At 32.7% G+C, this 21,860-nt stretch overlaps 1 protein-coding gene across 1 annotated transcript in view; it reads right to left on the reverse strand.

The window, feature by feature from the left end:
• The window catches only part of drd (drop dead), a 100,571-nt gene that overhangs the window by 49,482 nt on the left and 29,229 nt on the right, over window positions 1-21,860 (reverse strand). Inside the window, exons 2-7 of the mRNA XM_017618328.1 lie at window positions 8,091-8,299; window positions 7,938-8,017; window positions 7,690-7,874; window positions 7,456-7,616; window positions 4,251-4,419; window positions 3,442-3,635 (exon numbers count right to left, since the gene is read on the reverse strand). Of these exons, the coding sequence (XP_017473817.1) occupies window positions 3,442-3,635; window positions 4,251-4,419; window positions 7,456-7,616; window positions 7,690-7,874; window positions 7,938-8,017; window positions 8,091-8,299 (998 nt within the window). The remainder of the gene's footprint in view (window positions 1-3,441; window positions 3,636-4,250; window positions 4,420-7,455; window positions 7,617-7,689; window positions 7,875-7,937; window positions 8,018-8,090; window positions 8,300-21,860) is intronic.

Here is a 21,860-nt window from a genome sequence, read left to right on the forward strand (position 1 = left end):
AACGATGAGGAGAAAAACCAGTCCTCCTTCAGGTGGTAACGGATTGTCGGGGGNTTAAATAGGACAAAAGATGAGGAGAAAAACCAGTCCTCCTTCAGGTGGTAACGGATTGTCGGGGGATTTACCCTGACATTTCCAAGAGTACTCGTTGTTTACCCTTGTCTAATGGGGGATATTGAAAATAATAGTAGATATTAGTAAAATATATATATGTTTTTACAATGTGAAATTTCCTTTCGATAAGTCTTTGTTCAGAAATGAATTGTGTCATTTGTCGTATTTTTTGTTAAATAATGTACCTTTCATGTAAAAAACTTAAAAAATATACTAAAAAATTTTTATTAATACACTATATTCCATTTAGCTGCATTAACTTTCACTGTTTGTTTGGTGCAGTTAAGCGAAATGTGCAGCAAAACGGAAAAATTAAAAACTGTTTGTTTTATTTTAGATTTAAAATTTGTTTCAATATATGGGGCGTTCCATACCAAAACGGTTCACACTTCATGTGTTTGATTTGTTTCAAATTTTTAGGGTTGACGAATAAACATAAATAATAAACAAATATGAAATTTGAGCTTGGTTAATACATTTTTAAAAACTTAACACCAAAAAAACCAAAAAAAAATCGATTTAATAGTGGAGTAGCGAGGAAAAAATTTGAAAAAAATTACACATACACACATCAAAATTCTATATGAAAATAAATATTAAAAACCTTTTTTTTCTTGAACAATTTTTCACATACTTATTTTTTGATAAAAAAATTAGTTTTTGAAAATATGCCATCTCAAACAAAATTGAAAAAATCACAGTGGCAGCTCTGAGTATTGGGCAATATTTAAGTATAGTATTATGGGGTGCACTCTACAATAATTTGAGTTATGCATTTTTTTTACACCGAAGTTTTTGGAATGTTTTTTTGAGTATGCAGTTTTGTAGCCCATTAAATTTTAGTATAATAAAGTGCAAGTTTTAAGCGATTGCCAAACCGGCGTTAATTTTGTTTTTAATTTTCTTTGAAAACGGTTTTGCGCATTTTCTTCCATAAGAAAAAAGTGCAAACAGCCGTCAGCAAAAAAATTAAAAAAATCAGCGCAATTTTGCAGTAGCTTAAAACTTGCACTTTATTACACTAAAATTTAATGGTCTACAGAACTGCATAGTGAAAAAATTTCAAAAAATTAATTTAAAATTTGTAAACTTGTTATGTACCCCGGTGTAAAAAAATTCAGACCTCAAATTATTGTAGAGTGCACCCCATAATACTATACTTAAATATTGCCCAATCCTCAGAGCTACCATTGTGATTTTTATAAATTTTTTTTAAATGGCATATTTTCAATAACTATTTCTTTTTATCAAAAAATCTGTGTTCGTATGGAAAAGTAGCTTATGTCGAGAGGCTGGCTTTAGTATAATGCGGCATTCCCTTTATTCTTTAAACGACAAGGATTTTTTTATGAGACTTAATAAGAATATTGACTTGCTAGTATCGGAACTATTTCTTGCATGTTTATTCGTCAAAAGTTGTTCAACGGCTTAGCGCCAGTGAGTCGTTCGCAATCGTATGCTGCGAATGCCGATTTATACTAAAGCCAGCCTTTCGACATAAGCTACTTTTCCATACGAACACAGAAATGATTATGTGAAAAAATTTTCAAGAAGAAAAAATTTTAATAATATTTAGTTTCATAGGCAATTTTGATGTGTGTATGTGTTATTTTTTTCCAAATTTTTTCCTCGCCCCGGTCTCGAGATATTTGGAAAACTATTAAAACAATTTGTTTTTGGTTTTTGTGCTGAAAAGTTTTTAAAAATGTATTAATCAAGCTCAAATTTATTATTTATGTTTATGTTATGTTTAAAAATTTGAAACAAATCAAACACATGAAGTGTGAACCCCGTCCGTTTTAGTATGGAACACCCCATATACTGTTTTTCATAAATTTTTTTTTTTATGTAGGTATTTAATGCGAATAAGGCCTCTTTAACACTAGTCGCTTCAGGGACATCATTATATTCTTCTGGGCTTTCATCGGTTCGCAAAAAGAGTGATATAAGAAAACTTACTCAAAAACAGGACTGTTAAACGGAAATGGGTTCCAAAGCGGAAAATTTCGACCGAAATCCATTTTATGAAGCAGTATTTTGGGAAAATTGTGCACGTAAGCGGAAAATGCACCAAAGCGAATAGGCAGCTAAACGGAATATACTGTAATTTGTTGTTCTATTTTTATTAATGAAATCTATTCAATATGTCTATTGCTTACATTTGAGGTTTGGATATTTTGAAATAATCTGGGGAGTCTTGCTATAAAGTGCCATACTAGAGCCAATTTTACCCATTAAATATTAAATATCTTCGAAAACGTACATTTTTGTATGTATTGAAGAAAATGTATTGACTTGAAAGTCAACAAAATTATCTTTAATCTGATGGTAAATTTATAGCTTTAGGTAGAATCAGTCATAAGTTAAAGCAGAAGAATGCCCTATTTTCTCGAAAAGTTTTCATTTTTTTAAATTTCAGGGCACTTACGGCACTAGAAGGCATGTTCCGATTGGGCCCAAACTTTAAAAATTCTATTTATACACTAAATGGCACATTTTTAGAAGTAAGAACTTACAAATTTCAGGAATTTATGAGATTGAGAACGAAAAACGTGGAGCGCATGCAATACAAAGCATTCGATTTAATTGACAATAGTGAAACTACATAAAATAGACCTAAAATTTCTACAAGTACAAATTTGAGATCGATTTTAAGCGGCCGTTATTCATTTACCCACATAAATACATGTATTACTCTTCATATCAATTCAGGTCTATTACATGCGCCCCACGCTTTTGATTTTCAATCTCATAAATTGTTTATAATGACTTTTGCTAAAATTTCAAAATCAAAAGTTATCAAAACAAATTCTATGGGACTGAGAAATATTATTTTCTAATTTTTAGTCCATTTATAAAAGCGTGGTATATTAAAAAGTTCAATTTATTTTATTTATTTTCTACTTTTTAGTCTTGTCTATATAAAATTTTGCAATAGATATTAAAATAATTCATCTTGCAGGGAAAAGAGAACCTATGCAAGCAAAATATTGTGTGCTCACGTTTGGTATATACATACCTATGTACATACATACATACAGCAGAAATTAATTTCATTTAGAGAAATGGCGTGTCGTCCATTTCCGCTGTAGCATATGTAGTGCATATTTTTAGGCGCAATATTTAACTTCTTCTGGCGGGGCGAAATCTACCTCTAGAGCTTTTCTAATTGTATGTCTTTGATATTATACCTACGACGAGGTTGATATCTAGACTATGCTATATTTATAGTATAAATGGTGGTCTGGACACACAACATTGTAAGTTGATAAAAGCGTTGTAATAAAACGCGTGCATAGTTTCTGAACAAAATCCGTAGAGACTCACTTTGTTCCGAAATAGATGTAGTTTGACAATTGGTTTATGATGGTTGTGTAGTAGCGGGCGGCGGTACCAATAACTCCAAGTAGCAGAAGGGTGAATAGTCCTTTTCGTGGCCATTTCCATAGACCTAGTATCATTATTGGCGCCACTGCGAAGAGTTCAGTGTCAATGCCTAGATGATGTGTATGTGTAAGACACTGTGAAAGAGAATACGTATGATATTCAGTGGAATTTTATTAAAGTCTGGTTACCACGTATTAATTAAATTGTTCGAAAACTTTATTTGTTCTATCATCGCATATCAGCGCTCTGGATTACTTAACCTCTAAGCTCAACTATAATCACTCTATGTGCATGGGAGACCTAACCGCAGGCAAGGATAAAATGATACGAAACTCTTTTTATCGTGAAAGAAAGTCCAGCGAAATATATATGGGGAGATTTTGGTGATTTTTTCTATTTGAAAAACAAGCAAACCTTTTTGAATTTTATTATCTTCTTTATTATTTAGTGTTGAAAATTGCCGTTTAAAATATTTTCTCTTAAAACCACTATCTTTAAGCAAGAGTTTTGTTATGTGGTTGGAGGAAATCCATTGAAATTAAATCGATGCATATTGTGCGTATCTAAATAGTGGCAGCTCGCTCTTTTGCGTTATCTGCTGTTCATTGCAGATTTATTAGGCAGTGCTGCCAAGTCAAAAACGAGATTACGTTAGATTCTCGGAAGAAAAATGAGAGTGTTTCGTATCATATTATCCTTGCCGTGAGCGGAAGATCATTGTACATATGTATTTAAGTTTGTAAACTTACCATTTCATTGAATCCGAAGTAGTTGTGTATGAAAAGTAAATTGCGCCACCAGTTGCGTTTACAAATATCTGCATGATGCCCAACCACTAAGTTCCATTGTGGCCCCGATCCCCACAAGGGTAGCACAAAAGTACAGAAGAGTATGAGAGCGGCTAGTGGAGGTACGATACTGCATGGGAAAATAATATTTTTAGAAAATATTTATACATAATTGCAGAGCATTTTTTTGTACTGATTCACTGCCGATTCTGAGTTAACTTCGCACTGTGAATTCGGCCCTAATTCTTTTATGTGCATAAATTTAGGAGTCCCTGATTAATTCCCTAGCGAATAGTTCCATAGTCAATGTAATTGAGGAAAGTTTTTGTTGCCATTCCTTAGAAGGTTATGAAGGTGTTATAAGTACACGGGTAAAAATTTCGGTTTTAATTTTAAACTATTGGACTACATATATGTACAAACTAAATTTAGTATCAAATACAAACCTTCCAAGTGTAAAAAAAAGAGAGAGCAAATATCGACGGCTGAGTGGAAGATCGACCTATCTCGGCAGCCAGTTCGAAAACGCCCTATTTCAAAAGACTTCTCAGTACATTTTCAATACATTTTGAAGTGACATAGGACGTTCTTCAACCAAATTTTGAGATAGGGCCTTTTTAAATAAAATTCTGAAATAAGGCGTTCTTGAAAAGTTTTATGAAATAGGGCGTTTTCGAACTGGCTGCCGAGATAGGCCACTCAGCAGTCGATGTGTTGGGTTTAGAATTTAAACAGTTCGGTTTAAATTTTAAGCCCAAACATTTTCTACTTCGTTTGCTTCACGTTACAATTCACGAAAGCTTTTACATGGTCCGTCTGATGGGGATTGAACCCGGACAGCCTTAGTAGCAACCAATTGTATCAAGCATCTTTGCACACTCAGCTACAGCCATGCATGTAAATTTGCTTTCATATGTTGAGTTTGAATCAACACCACATTTCGCTGCGTTGATGCCGACAGTTCATAAGATTTGCTCTCTCTGTGAGAGACACCCTTATGCCTAAGTCTTATAGATCATATAAAATAAGGAATATTGAGGCAAACATTTTCTATTTCGGTTTAGATTTTAAACAAAATTTTCTATATATGAAACCTAGAAACTAGAACTAAAACATTTCAGTTTGATTTTTAAACAAATAGGGCCTATACTTGAAACCATGACCTTTTTGGTTTTAATTTTAAACCACTCATAGCAAAACATCATTTTCTCGGCTGCTTGGACTAAAATTTAAACCAGAATATATTAAAAATTGCTTAAAACTATTGACTGGTTTAAGAAGTAGACTACGGAAGATTAAAAAAGGCAGCAGTCCCAGCTCGGTTTAAAAATTAAACCCAAATTTTTGGCCGTGTACGGAAGTATAAGTATACAAATATTCTTGGTGATATTCAACGTTTTCGAGCTTAAAAATTCCTCTCAGTTAGAAGGTTTTGTATGCTATACACAGCCTAAGAGAAACTTCGTATACCGTTATCTTGAAAATTAGAGTTACCCCCATAAATGACGTCCCCATTGAATGAAGAATGCCCCAATTAAGTCAGGTCATAACTATCAAAACCATTTTCCAAATTATGAACTGATATACATAGTGTTATTAAGTACTATAGTAGTTGGGATAGGTACTTAAGGGATTTCTTTTTCAAGCATCAAAACAGTGCATTTTGAGTACAACTGCAGACCTACTGTAAAAAGTCTTGCAAACAGTTAGGATCAGTATTTGACATATATGAAGACCCTGTTACTGATTTCAGCCAAACAGGCATAACAAAATATAACCTGTTTATAAAAAATGTTAGTTTTCGGTTTAAAATCGACTATGTAGACGGGCTATCCACGAAAAATTCGCAAATAAAAGAGCTTAGGTTTACTTTTACTTCAGTTACTAGTTTCTTATGAATTTTAGTAGTTTCTATAGTTTAGCGATTTTATTTGCCTCATTAACACACATTTGCTTTCGATTGTTCTTTAATTTTGTTCTTTACACTATTCAATATTTACATTGCAAATGCTCTTAAAAGTAGGGACCGAAAATAATCGTTATCATGAAGGATTTTCATTTAAAAATCATTGTATAATCGTTATTTTTCGATCATTATTATTTATTATGTTATTTTTAATCGTTATTTTATGATTTTTATTTTTTCGATAAAAAATAATCGTTATTCTTTGATTTTTATTTTTTAAATCATTTTCAATCATTATTCTTTGATTTTTATATTTAGATAATTTTCAATCGTTATTCTTTGATTTTTATTTTTTAGATCATTTCCAATCGTTATTTTACGATTTTTTTTCGATCAAAAATAATCGTTATTCTTTGATTTTTATTTTTTCGATCATTTTTCATCGTTATTTTATGATATTTATTTTTTCGAATATATTTTCAGGGTTAATCTTGTCTGATCCTAGAAAACCAAAAAAGCTTGTACATAGTGTTGACAATTAAAGCAACAAGCGTTGACCTAAGATAACCTCAAGAACACAAAAAAAGATCAGCAGGAAAATGAAAACAAAAATTCTTTGATTCATTGAGGGTGATTGCATTATTGATACCAGTGATGGGCAAAATTTTATTTACTATAAATTAAGTGCTAAGTATTGTAGTAACTATGTATCAACGTGCTATTAACTTAAGTATTTTGGATGTTACTAAAAACCGAATAAAACTAAGAATAACTGTTATTTTTGATCGAAAAAATAAAAATCATAATATAACGATTAAAGATGATCGAAAAAATAAAAAACATAAATCATAAAATAACGATTAAAGATGACCAAAAAAATAAAAATCACATAATAACGATTAAAAATGATCGAAAAAATAAAAATCATAAAATAACGATTAAAGATGATCAAAAAAATAAAAATCACAAAATAACGATTAAAGATGATCAAAAAAAAATCATAAAATAACGATAAAAAATGATTAAAAAATAAAAATCACAAAATAACGATTAATTTATGAGTTTTATTATAAAAATCATAGCGATTACGGTCCCTGCTTAAAAGTGAATCTGTCGAACAGGAAAAAGTTAGTTGAGCATAATAAAACGAAAAAACACTAAAAAATTCATGATATTTGCCAATATGTAGTAGAACGTTCTATGCCCTAAAGCGGGTGTGATCGCTGAAGCAAAAGAAAGAAAATGACAAACTAAACTCACCGCATTAATCGGCTAATATATTCATTTCGCAGACGTATCGGCTGGCCTTTGAACAGGCGACCGAAAAGTGAGTAAGCAGTAAGCATGCCACTAAAAAGTAGAAATGGGTCGGTATAAAGCGATGCGGCGCGTCCAATAACTGTCCAAGGGCGACCCAAACTCTGTAACAACAACATGTGATTACAAAACAATGTTTAAATATTTATAAGGTGAGCTATATATATATGTACACACCTCAGACATTTCAGTTCTATTATTGTAAGGATTGAAAAACATAGCCATTGATTTATGAGAGAAGAGCAACATAACTGCATTCAAAAATCGTATGCCATGCACCGCTTCAATATCGTTGGGAGAGTAGTTTGTGCTGAAGAGCCAACGAAGATTTTTATCCAGCGAAAAGGCAGTACACCATTCATCTGTTAAAAGATCATTTGTTAAAATATCGATTATTAAAGGAAAAAAAAAACAAATCGTGTTACTTGGTTTTTGGCCAGGTTTAGTACAGCGTTCATAGATAGTGGATAGCACGGACACGGAAAGAATAATGAGAAAAAAGCGGCTGAAATAAAGAAAGTACTTGAAATGAGAAGAGTCTTAAGAAAGAGCTAGTGTCGCATTGCGCTTCTACTTACACGGCCCATGTTGTGTTACGATCCCACGTCTTATTGTCGCGCACCTGACACAATTTCGGCTCAACGCGCACTTGAAACGAAATGCCCGTGGAGCTGGTCATATTATTCAAATAGTCCTGCACAGTATATTCCACATCTTGATAGGTGCAAGCATTGGGCACACAAATTCCCCAATTGATCAGCGAGTAGCGGGGCACGCGATGACCCGGCTGCGAAAGAGGTGATTTGGTAATGAATTTAGGAATAAAATAAATATAAATACTATAGAATACAGAACGCAATAGTACTAAACTACGGCAGGGAGGCAACACGAGATCGTAGTCAGCTGTTAACAAATGTATTTCCAATTCTAACATGGTGTTTACTAAGTGACGTTGATCCTTTTTACCAGTTATTTCCGTGGTTTAGGCTTAAAGAAAATTATATTTAGCCGCTTAATAAGATTTACGTTTTATCTGAGTAATAAGTCATTAGTCATTAAGTCAAACGTGATTCGCCCTCATCAAAAATTTTGTCCTTCTCTGTCCTACTTTTGAGCAAAAATTTCCTCCTTTTCAAGTTTTATAGCAGTGATGAAATTTTTAAAAAATTTTTAGAAAATGTGTTATTTCACATCCAAGTACATAATAAAAAATAACACAGGCCTGTGTGGTTTTCCCCTTAAAAAAAACTAATTAGCGATTTGGGTACGTATAGAGGCATTTCATGTCACCGCGGCTACCTCTGTGCACGACTAGTGATAGAACGATACGAGTACCGAGTACAGAATATCAATACTTTTCATGAGTACTGAGTAGTATCGTGAACTCGATACTTTTTCACAAGTACTGAGTAAATATCGCGAATGCCGAAAAGTATCGACGAGTTAAGAACTTTTTTAAGTAATTTTTTTTTTTAAATTACCTAATAAATATTGTGGCGAACGTTCGAATATTAACTTCAATATCCAATAGGAATGTTATGAAAACGAACATAGAGCTCATTTACTTCAATACTGTCATAACTCAAAAAACCGAAACCCCGAGAAACCCGCCTTTAAAGTTTTTAATTCACATATCGGTACCCCCATGCCAGAAGCATGAACGTGCAAATTTATCTGTTTGGAGTTATTGGGTTGACTTGGTTAATCTTTGGATTTTCTTTGTTATACCAAAACCCAGAATACCATGCGTACACGGAAAGTAAATATTTTACAATTTTAATTGCATAAATGTAGAGCTAAGTCTCGCAAAAAAACTTTCAAACTTGATTTCCCAAAAGTTTTATTTTTACACATTCATGTTTATGGCATACGGGCGACGATATGTATACTCTAGGGATGTTAATTTTTTAGATTTTTACGATCCCGGGATTTTCGGGATGTCGTTGGTTCAACCCGGGATCAGTCCCGGGATTTAGATATTTATTATTTTCCAACGACTCAACATGAAAAAATTGCATCAATATGGTTTGAGTAGCTCTCCTAATATAAATAATAAGTAAATGGGTTTGGAACGTACTTTTTTATTTAAAGTGAAAATTATTTCATAAGTAACAAAACGAAAGACAGTAATTAAATTTATATACATTTAATAATACCTTAGTGTGTTTGTATCTCGATGCAAAAAAAAAATTAAGTAAAAAAATTTATTTTCTGGTTGAAAGAACTTCATAACACTAGTGGCAGAAATCAAAGAAGCGCCTTAATTATACCAGTTTTGTCTATATTCCTTTTGTTTATCTAAAATTCAATTTTTTTTTATAAAAGTCTACCTCACATTACACATAATTAACTGCATATAAATGGGCATTTCTCTGACGTCATGATTTTTTTAAAAAGACTTTATTGAGCCCTCACCGCCAAAATAACGTAAGCGACATTTTTTTCAAAATTTTCTTTTTGATGCAGAAATATTCCTAGAGCATCTAGATGCATTTCTGCATAAAAACGAATATTTTGAAAAAAATGTCGGTTACGTTATAATTTCAAAGAATGGTTAATTTCAAAATTTATTTAAAAAAATTCAGTGCAATGTAAAACAAAAATATGGGTACCAAATGAAATAATTTCTTTGCGTTCATAAGGCCGAATAGGAATTGAAAATGCCCCTTTAATCTATTTTATATTTTTAAGCTAATAAAGTTAGTCCTTAACATAAAATTTTTTCAAAAATAAGAATTGAAAAATTTCAAGAATATTCAAGGATAAAGTTATAAAATCAATACCCACCCGTCCCTTACGGACCAAAAAATATAATGTGTTCTAACTTTACATAATCTTCTCTTTCATTTGATACCCATACTGTTTTTTTAAGTATATTGCACTGAAATTATTAAATAATTTTTTGAATTACTCATATCTTTCAAATTTCAAAGTTCTTTTAAAAAATCCTGACGCCAGAGAGAAAAATTAAGAACGCAATTTTACTAAAAATCCTGACGGCAGAGAGAAAAATTAAGAACGCAATTTTACTATATTTGGCCTTGGTTTGGCGAATATAATGATTTTTTTTGTGCAAAATTGCCTGCCGCAAGGTATTATATGTATATTGAGCTACACATTTATAAAAAAAATGTTAAATATTAAATAAACAAAAGAAATATAGGCAAAACTGGTCAACATAAAGCGTTTCTATTATTGCCACCAATATAAATTACAAATCCCGAAAATCTCGGGATTCTAGGCAAATAATCCCGTGATTTTCGGGACTTAAAAAATACCGGGATCCCGGGATTAACATTCCTAGTATACTCCCATACTAATAATTAATACATGTTTTGTTTTAGTGAGCTACAGGTAATTGCCACAGTTATGAAATTTTTACACAATCTGTAGCGGTCATTGCAACATTGGCTTCGGGTAAAAATGTTTAAATAATTGAAAAACGAATATCTTGCCTCCCCTTTGATAATGAATGGTGGAAGAGGATGATCTTCCGACTCGACAACTTGGCTACTCTCCAGCATAAGGCACCCCATGTATTCTACCTTCGCTGTGAAATCCAGCCCATTCTTGAAGACAATTTTTATGAAAGAGAGCTTATCTTTCCAATAGACAATGGGCTTCACCACATTTGCTTCTCGTTCTCTACATTTGCATTTCATTTTCAAAGTAAAGTTATTTATAAATACATGTACGCGTCAAACAATTACATATAAAATATTTGCCTTTAAAAACTTGGAAATAAGCTTTTTGCTATAAACATTTGATTTACGCATGTAAAACTAATTTATCGGAAGTTTATTCCAAAACTGCCTTTGGATCAGATAAAAACTATTAAGAGCAGTAACTATTCAATTTACAAATAGGAAGAGGTTGAAAAACCAAAGCAATCTGATTTTTGTTTACTTTTGCGTTTGCTCTGAGAATACTTGGAAGTACGAGTATTATCGATACTTTTTTGCAAACATGAGTACTGGCATCGATACTTTTTTAGGGTATTCTATATGAGTACTAGTATCGATACTTTTCTAAAAAGTTCTATCACTATGCACGACCTCTAAGGATTTGGTTGAAAGTTAACATTGACAAATACATAGTTTAGGAAGAGCCTGCCTGAAACTATACAATAAAGGAAATAAGCAAATGGATGTATAGGATTGACAACAACAACCACGCTGTCAAGTTTAAATAGCGACAAAGCAGCTGCACTTGATAGTAGTTGGTTGAATAAGGAAAATGAATTAGCAACAAGAGTTTACGGGATGTACATAGCTCAGTGGTTAACGCTTCTGACTTTGAACATCGAATTCGCAGGTTCGATCCCTGCTGAAGTCTAGAAAAAAGAAGTCTGATGAGGAGATGTGGTGATCTCCGAAATAGTGCTATAACTTCTACCGCTTAGACTTTGTTGCTTTTTCAATTTTTCCTAATAAACAATCGTGGTACAAAGCTCAATAAAAATATTAAAAATAAAATGTTAACAAGCCACAATAACATTGACAAATACATAGTTTAGGAAGAGCCTGCCTGAAACTATACAAAAAAGCAAATAAGCAAATGGATGTATAGAATTGACAACAACAACCACGCTGTCGAGTTTAAATAGCGGCAAATCAGCTGCACTTGATAGTAGTTGGTTGAATAAGGAAAATGAATTAGCAACAAGAGTTTACGGGGTGTACATAGCTCAGTGGTTAACGCTTCTGACTTTGCACATCGATTACGCAGGTTCGATCCCTGCTGAAGCCTAGAAAAAGAAGTCTGATGAGGAGATGGGGTGATCTCCGAAATACATACATAGCTGCTATAACTTCTACCGCTTAGACTTTGTTGCTTTTTCAATTTTTCCTAATAAACAATCGTATATAAAGCTTAAAAAAAAAAAGTTGAAGAGATTGAAGGTCAAGGTGACATGAATTTACGTGCAGCATATTTTGCCGATATGACGTAGGGTTGCCTATTTACACGGGGCTTAAATTTTAAGAAAACGTCAGACATAATAAGTAATATAATAATAGATTGGCGCTTACACATATATTAGTGTTTGGTCGAGCTTTTCCTCCGACTTATGGCGTGCGCCTTGATGTTGTCACACAAAGCGGAGGGACCTACATTTTTACGCCGACTCCGAACGGCGATTGTATTTTAATGAGAAGCTGTTTTTCATGGCAGAAATACACTCGGAGGTTTGCCATTGCCTGCCGAGGGACGACCGCTGTTAAGAAAAAACCTTTTTNTAAACATAGTTTTTTTCACCTTTCCGAAAACTACCGCTACGTGGTAAGCAGGGGTGGTTTTATCCCTATTTCAAACATCTTCGATAAACTTATATAGTTATATGTGGGCAGTATCACGTCCACTTTCCAAAATTCTATAATAATGTTACTTCTTTTCAAGGGATTGTTGTTTGTATCAATTTTGAGTAAATAAGCGTCCTTAAATTTCGAAATATGGAAGTATCGAAGTTTCAAGCATTTCGGAAATTTACCGTTATATGAAAAATGGCCGTAATTTTAGTCCGATTTCAATAATTTTCAATGTTTTGCTTTTAAGTGGCAAGTACAATAATCATTCCGAGTTTGGTAGAAATTGACATATGTGATCATAGAGGGCGGTGCCACGTCCATTTTCCAAAATTTTATCATAGACGTATTTTTTGCTAAAGAGTTATTGCAAACATCAATTTAGAATAAATCAGCTATAGTATTTACTGGGTTATCCAAAATTTCGTATTTCTCAAATAACCGTTACATGGGACGTCCGATTTTAAAAATTTTCAGCTGTTTGGTATGTGGTACTAAGGCCAACAACCGTGCCAAGTTTGGGAGAAATTGGTCGAGCGGTTACTGAGATATACACCTGTAATCATAAATTGGCTTGGCTACGCCCATTTTCCAAAAATTTATAATATTCCTATTTACGCCTAAAAATCATTGTAAATATCAATTTTCAGTGAAAGAGTTTCAGTAGTTACTAAAATATCGCCATTTTCCTATTACGGTTACGGTCCGATTTCGCCCATTTTCAATAGCAACATACCTTGGGCAAAGGGCATTCTATCACGGTTGCCAACTTGGTGTTTTTCGCACTAAATTTAGTGCTTTTCTTTATTCAAAACGCGAAAATTTTAGAGTTTAGAGCTTGGTGCGTTTTTTGGTGCTTTTGTTTTTAGTTTGAAGACACCAAATCTGTAAATCTTATCAAAAGGAGGGGCAAAATGTATAGCAATCGTAAGTTTTTTAAGCAACTTTACAAAAATCTAAATAAAAACATGTCACAATGACAATCATAAGCGGGAGAGCATATGTTTATCAACAATCATGCCAGAATTACATCCGTTAATTCGCCATTGCTGGGACCAGGGATCGCCTTTTAGACCTTAAGTTTGGGCCGAATTTGTTATATTTTTTTACGACTATTCAAAAAAGCAGCAGCATCTCCTAACAATAAAATTAATATCTAACGAACCTTCCGAAAAAAGAGAATAATCAAAATCGGGTGCGATTTGAAGAGTAGACAGCTTTTTTGACATACAAATATTTTTGCCACTATGCGCCAGTGAATACGCTCAAATAAGAAATTTTAAAAAGGAAAATCAAGTTTCGTTATGTTTCAGGTGTTAAGCGGTCGAAAGAAAAGTTTTTTATGTTCCTTTAGTTCACAAAATCATAAGGAACTGCTGTGTAGATTTAAACTACCACATAGTTAATGAAACTTCATTTCTGGTTATTGCTTTCGTTTGATTGGAATCATAGAAAAAATTAAGCCAAACGAAGAAAATTGTAATATTTAAACAATTATGAAAAATTAATAAATTTTGCTTACATCTAAGCGAAACGGCAACGCAGCAAGTTAGAAAAAAAGAACTAGAATCGTAACATCGCTTAAACGAAAATATTTGAATTTATAGAAAACAGAATAAATTCGACCGTCGAGCAAAAAACATTGATATTTATTAATTTAGACCGGCATCCCAACAATACAATTTTTCATGCATATATATTCTATTAAATACTGCAATAGAAATTTGGTGCTTTCTTCGAGAAAAAACGCGACTTTTCTGGGTTTTAGTGCTTTTTCATATTTAAAACTTGGCAACACTGTATTCTATATACCAAATTTCGTTGAGATATCTCAATTTTTGCTTGAGTTATCGTGTAAACGGACAGACGGACGCACGGCAAGACAGACACGGCCTAATCGAGTTATCTTTTCATTCTGATCATTTATGTATATATTTGTCTATATCTATCTCGATTCGGTTTGGCTGTTACAAACAACCGTTATGTTACAAAAAAACATGTTGAAAAAAAAAAAACAAAAATAAAACTTGCGCCAGCTGCGATTCGAACCGTTTCTCAGATTTTCTAAGCGGATACTCTCTCTACATGCCAACGCCGCACATGAAAATTCGTTGACTAAGTGCCTACATATCAGTAAATCGTAAATCATACGCATTGCCCGCTACTGCGTGACATTGTAACTAATTTTAGAACAAAACTCATACCTTATGCATTACATTCGGACCACTTTTAGTACAATTCACCTGTTTTACATTACATTGCTTTAAATTTTTGGACTATCTTTGGTCTAGGTACAAAACTACTATACCTACGACTATATTTTTCGAGCAATTGCACGAATCTTTCCTTCAGGCTCCTTATTCATTTTAATACGGGCGTTTTTGAATTGAATAAACATTTCCATTAAAATTAGTGTATGTATAGTGGAAATATTAATCTTTGAACACTTTTCCCTTGATTTCAATACGAACATTTTTAAACGGTAATCAAATAAAAAATTTCCATTTTAACAACGCGTTTTTTTCTCAGTGCATTAACTTCAGTCATATGTATCAGCTTATAAATAGATATATGCCATGACGTGTATCACTACATCGACTCATTTTTATTTCCTTTCACAGTAGCCTAGGTCCCCGTATCAGTATTCTTGTTCGTGTTCGTGCTCGTCTTTTCGTAATCCTCGTCTTCGAATTTGTGTATAAATTAGCTAAGACTTCTCAAACAGCTGGTAACCCTTCAAAATATAGTTAAGAAATAAACAAATATCTTGCGTCTGATATTGTGATTTCTGCATACTTCATGTTCCTAATGAATTAAGTTAAATTTGATTTTTAAATTCGTGACAACGCTCCTAAATACAGTTCAGAAGTAAAGCATTTTTAACCCCATTTCATTTGACATTTAATTTAATTCGAGTTTTCAAACTGATGGCAATCTTGTCCAATTTTTTTTTACCAAAACCTCTTTAAACCTTTTTCGTCTGACACTTGTATTGTGACAAGAAATAAAGCCTTTTTAAAAGCATTTCGATCGATACTCATAGTGTAATAATTGATTAAATTAAAAATAATTTGAATTTTACTATTTTATCAGGTGGCATCTGTTTTTACACATTCACAGGCCAAGCCCTTTAATTTAAAACCTCACTTTGTAAAACCGATCGAACGGTACAGATCTGATATGACGAAAAAGTTTTACATACATACTAGGGATGTTAATATAATAATATATGCAGTGAAATTGCGTTTTTAGCTTTTCTCTCTGACGTAAGGATTTTTTAAAAGGACTTTGAAAATTGAATGATATGAGTAATTCAGAAAATGGTTTAAAAAATTTATTGCAGTGTACTTAGGAAAACAGTATGGGTATGAAATTAAAGAGAAAATTCTGTAGAGAAAGAACAGATAAAATTTTTCGGTGCATAAGGTATTGAAAATGTCCTTAAAAATTGTATCCTTGAATATCCTCGAAATTTTGCAATAATTTTTTTGAAAAAATTATATGTTAAGGACTGATATAAACTCGACAACGTCCTCGAATATAGTCCTTCCAACTTTATTAGCTTAAAAAAATAAAATTGATTAAAAGGGCATTTCAATACCTGTTCGTACATGTGAACCCGAAAAATTTTAATTTTTTTAAATCCTACAGAATTTTCTCTTTCATTTGGTTCCCATTGCACTGAATTTTTTAAATAATTTTTTAGAATTCATGATATCTTTGAAATTATAAAGTTCCAGTGTTTTGAAATTTTTTTGTTTCTACATTTTTTCTCAGAATTTTTATAAAAAAATTTAGGAACGCAATTTTATAAGTATAGCCCATTAAATTACAGGAGGATAANAACATTTTTTCTCAGAATTTTTATAAAAAAATTTAGGAACGCAATTAAATTACAGGAGGATAAAGTGCAAGTTTCAAGTACCTAATAGTAACGTTGATTTTTTATAATTTTTTCGCTGGAGGTTCACGCATTTTTTCCATACAAAGTATGTTCGGCAATTTGTTTATATGGAAGAAAATGCCCAGCATCGTTTAAAAAATTCCCAAAAATCAACGGAATTTTGTAATTGCATGAAACTTCATTTTACCCTACATTAATTTAATGGGCTATAAAACTGCGCACCTAACATTTTTCTAAAAATTCTGAGTAAAAAGTTTGAAATTTTGGCAAATTTTTTTGCGTTTATAATTTTTGTACAAATTTTGAAATGCGCATTTAAATGCAGTTAATTATATATAAAATGAGGTAGACTTTTATACAAAAATTTAAATATTAAATAAAGAAAATAAATATAGACTAAACTGGTTGAAATAAGGAGTTTCTTTTATTTCTGCCTTTAGTATTATGGACTTCTTTCAGCCACACAATACATATGTTGACTTAAGTTTTTTTGCATCGAGCTTTTTTCGACATACCTTAAATTACTTTATCAGATATGTACACACTAAAGTATTGTTAAATGCCTATAAATTTAATTACTGTCTTTTGTTTTGTTACTAATGAAATATTTTTCAACTTAAATAATAAAGGAGGTTTCAAACCCATTTGATTATTATTTATTATATGGTAGGAGACCTTCTCAAACTATATTGATGCAATTTTTTCATGTTAAGTTGTTGTAAAATAATGAACATCTAAATCCCGGGATCGCAAAATTCGAAAAAATTAACATCCCTAATACATACATAGATTACTAAAAGAAAAACAAATCCACATTAACGGCAATCAGCGTATGTACGTATGTATGTATTTACATACATGCCCTGCGATTAGGTTATATGTAAATATTTCGCCATCTGTTACTCAAAAGCCGAAATACCTACACAAACATACATACTTTTTGTCTCCTTCTCTCACTTCCAGCGCATGCACGTGTTTGCAAAATGATGAGGAAGTAATTTAGTATGGAAAATCATTTATGCCCATATATTTGAATAGAAGATATCAACCAATACTTCGCATATACGAAACGAAAGGAAAAACCTTGAATTTTTGATTAAAGAAAACAAAAACAAAATCATTCGAGCGGTTTTCGAGCATTTTGGTAAAAATAATTTTGTGCCTTAAAATGCTCAACATTTGTTGAATTCATATAAAATTTGTACACGATAATATTTCTATTGCTTCAAGAAATCTATATGCCGAAAATGAAAGTTATATCTGCAAATCATAAGTTGCTAGAGCACTTTAAAGGCTCAAAATTGACCCCAAAATAAGCCAATATTTACCGTTGTTTCTACGACAGACACCGAATTGGTTACTTACAGAATTGTATCTGTCGATAGGTTTGGAATTTTGTCTTTGAAACGCCACACCTTCCTTTGAAATCGCTCCACTAGTTCTCGTGCAATAAGCGCTTTCGTGAAGCTCTAAAAATTACAACTACATACAACATTTGAGCATAGCCTCCATATCGAAACGTAAGACGTATTCAACGTCAAAACAAAAAACAAATAAGTGAACACTTTCCTTTTTGAATTTTTTTTTTGATTATAGCATTTTTTTATTTTTAGTTTTTACATAAAAACATTGTCTATACCAGGCTTTACCAAAGTGGGTTCCGCAAGCGTATGCCTGGGGTGTCGCTAGTGGCTAGAGTATACTAGTGGTGCGGGCAAATTCTTTAAACTTTCCATACACAACACAACGGTTTGATCAAACTTCAACATGGCGGCCAGAAAATCAAAAAAATTTGATTTTTATTAAAATTACGTTCCTACTGCATTTCGCTCTTAAGCGTAGTTCCCCAGCATGGTACAATAATTACAGGTATTGTCTTCCCAGAGAGCGCATATTCCGATCTGCCTTATTTAAAAAATATCATTGTTGCCCGCACTAAAACTTTTACTGCTAGGGAAAAGGGATATTTCCATACCTCATATACCATATATGTACACGTATTTTTTTAAACAAACCATTTTGCTGAGAACTTATTTAATTTGCAAAAGCCGATAAAAAAACATTTGCTAGTAAATAAATTCAAAATTTGTATGGCTCACTTCATTTCAAAAGTTTTTTCTTTTGTTTTGAAAAATTATAAAAATTAACTTCAACGAAAGCAAAAAGCAAAGCCAAATAAAAGTAAAAGAATCAACATTGAACTGCGTCAAAATGAAAATAAGGGAGCACGAATTTCGATGTTAAGCAAAACTCTCTGGGAAGGCAATACCTGTAATAATTGTACCATGGTTCCCCAGTACGTTTTGTCAACGAAAAATTGAATCACAAAAATTTTCAGAAAAATTGCTGAAAACGTACCCTTTTCACAACCATTTTCGGTACTTTCGTAGAGCTAATCCGCGTTCCATCCACTTTTCTTCCCGTTTTCGGATTAATTTTCGGATTTTTTGCTGGCTGGGCTGTTCTCGTGACAAGCGCAGCAGCTTCGCGCGGTGACCATATTAACGAACTTAAAATAAAGGACATTTTTCCCAATGATTTTAGAATACGAACATACAACTTGTATGATAGTAATTTAGATCAAATATTTGCCAGCTAATTATATTATTAAATTGTACAAGTTCCTCTTCTCGAAAGGCGCTGTAACCGGATATTAACCGATTCCGAAAAATGAAACCAAACCCTTATCAAGGACTTCGCCATCCTTTGCTGCCACAATGCGTTTATCATAATTCAGCGGAGGTTTATTGTTATTTTTCAGCGGATCTGAAAACTTAGCGTGCAACACGATCCTGGGCACAACTTTCCCTGTGCTTTTGTCAACAATGAATCTTACTCAAAGTATATTAATTTTTCTGGGGAAATGTCTAAATATTAGTTACTTTTTTTCAATTACATAAATTTCAAACTGACGAAGGTTTTCATTCTGTTTTATTATGGACATTTTTATTTTTTCATATTCTTTGTTTAAAAATGGACTTCTGCAAAATCCAAAGCTAATTTAAAGGACAGTTTAAGAAATAAAGGACAAATGGCGTCCTTTATTTTGACAAAAATTATAAAGGACAGGGGTAAAGGACTGTCCTTTAAAATAAAGGACGTATGTATATGAGACATTCTTTTTCATATCGGACACCAAATTTGGTGTCACACTTTCGATTGGCTTCAAATTTTTTTTATGGGTTCTATACATGAAATAAGCTAACACGTGCTCGAGGAATTTTTTTTTCGCTTTTTTCTTTGGAGATATGATCCGTCAATGTTTGCATTTTTTCGTGATTCTGACTAATCATGTACTCCTTCAAATAGTTATATCTCGGGTTCTGCCAATCGTAGGGACTTCATCTTAGCGTCGTTTTAAAGCTAAAGAAACGATGTTTAACACCTTACCAAAGATATCTCAACATAAGTTTTCGAAAAAAAATTACAAACAATTTTCGATTCTCACAAAATAAACCATCTCGTCATAAAGAAAAATATTTTTAAAATAGTTCTTGAAAAACCCCCATTTTTTCGAACCACGTTTTTTATGGAGAATTAAACAAGGATTACGATGGTATAATTTTCAATCCCTAATTTACTGGTCTTCACTATGCAAATCAACTTCAAAAACTTCAACTGTTAATAGCTAAGTTAGCTTTGGGACAGTCTTGACCATCTTATATATACAAATCTTAAGCCCGTTTCTTAGCTTTAAAATGACGTTAAGATAAAGTCTCTGCGATCAGCAGAACCCGAGATATAACGATTTGGAGAAGTACATGATTAGTCAGATTCACGAAAAAATGCAAACTTTGACAGATCATTTCTCCGAAGAAAAAAAAGAAGAAAAAAATTCCTCGAACACGTGTTAGCTTATTTCATGTGTAGAACCCACAAAAAAATTTGAAGGGAATAGGAGACATGACATAATGTTTTTTTTACGAAATCCGTCCGACTTAAAAAATAATGGCTCATATGTTACTTATTCTTTAGAACTTCACAATCACACTGTGAAAGAGCGAATTAACACGATTATAGAGCAGTCGAGAACAAATTTATAACATGTTTGAAAACTTGTGAATTTTTTTGTTTGCAACTTTCCGAAAGTACCGACGTAGAGGGACTTAATGTTCTTCTCGTGTTAGTGAGGTACCCATTCGGAATACAAATCGAAGAAGAACTTTTGATGAGCGAAGTACTTGAAACTTACACCACCAGTGCACAGTGGTACCGCTCTCGAAGGAAGGCGGTCATAGAGGTTTTGTGAGCGATGAATCCGCGGGTTTTTGTCTCGTTGTTTTGGAAAAATTCCCTTTGATGAAAAAGTGCATAGAAATGTGATTTTTTAAATATTTTATTTATGTAAAGTCAAATTAATACTTGATCATACAAAAGTAACATAGTTTTAAGTGCATAATAAATCTAATACCTCTTTTGATAGCTCAGACTTGGATTTTCGCGGTAATTTCGAAGGCTAGATATGTAAGGATCAGAATTAAGAAGTAATCTGTGCAAAAGGTCAGTATTGGTGAAAACACGAGAATTTTTTCTAGTGTTGAAACGTCGAAATTGCCTCACTAGCTTATTGCATTATTCGGCAGCTTCTTCGGAGAGCTCACCAATTGGCAAGATTGCGAAATCAATCACCTCGGACCCATGGATTCAAATCTTATGAACAGATGGTGGTAAATTATACCAACTAGGTTTTTCGCAACTTCAAATGCATAAATTTAAAATTTTTTAGTATTTATTTTATAACTCGACGAGAGGCACTGCAGGATGTGGTAACACTTGTCAATAAGAGCCTTATCTATTCCAGTAATTTCTGCTGAAATAGCAGAGTTTCGGAAAAATTTTCGAGCGGTATTGCCGTCGTTGGATGTGCCGCTGCCACCGATTCGGGGCTTGTCCACAACCAAACCTAAACGATCCCTAAACTGCTGCTGCACGGTTTTCTTTCTTTGCGCTACAAGAGCCTTATCTTCGTCTGAGCGACATTGCCATTTTTATACCCGAGCGCACTTGTGCACAAGGGTATATTAATTTTGTTCACATAACGGTTGTTTGTAACAGCCAAAACGAATCGAGATAGATATAGACAAATGCATACATAAATGATCAGGATGAAAAAAGAAATCGATTAAGCCATGTCTGTCTGT

The sequence above is a fragment of the Rhagoletis zephyria genome, unplaced genomic scaffold (assembly GCF_001687245.7).
Source record: "Rhagoletis zephyria isolate East Lansing unplaced genomic scaffold, Rhagoletis_zephyria_1.1 Rzeph_scaffold_01604, whole genome shotgun sequence".
NCBI lineage: Eukaryota > Metazoa > Arthropoda > Insecta > Diptera > Tephritidae > Rhagoletis > Rhagoletis zephyria.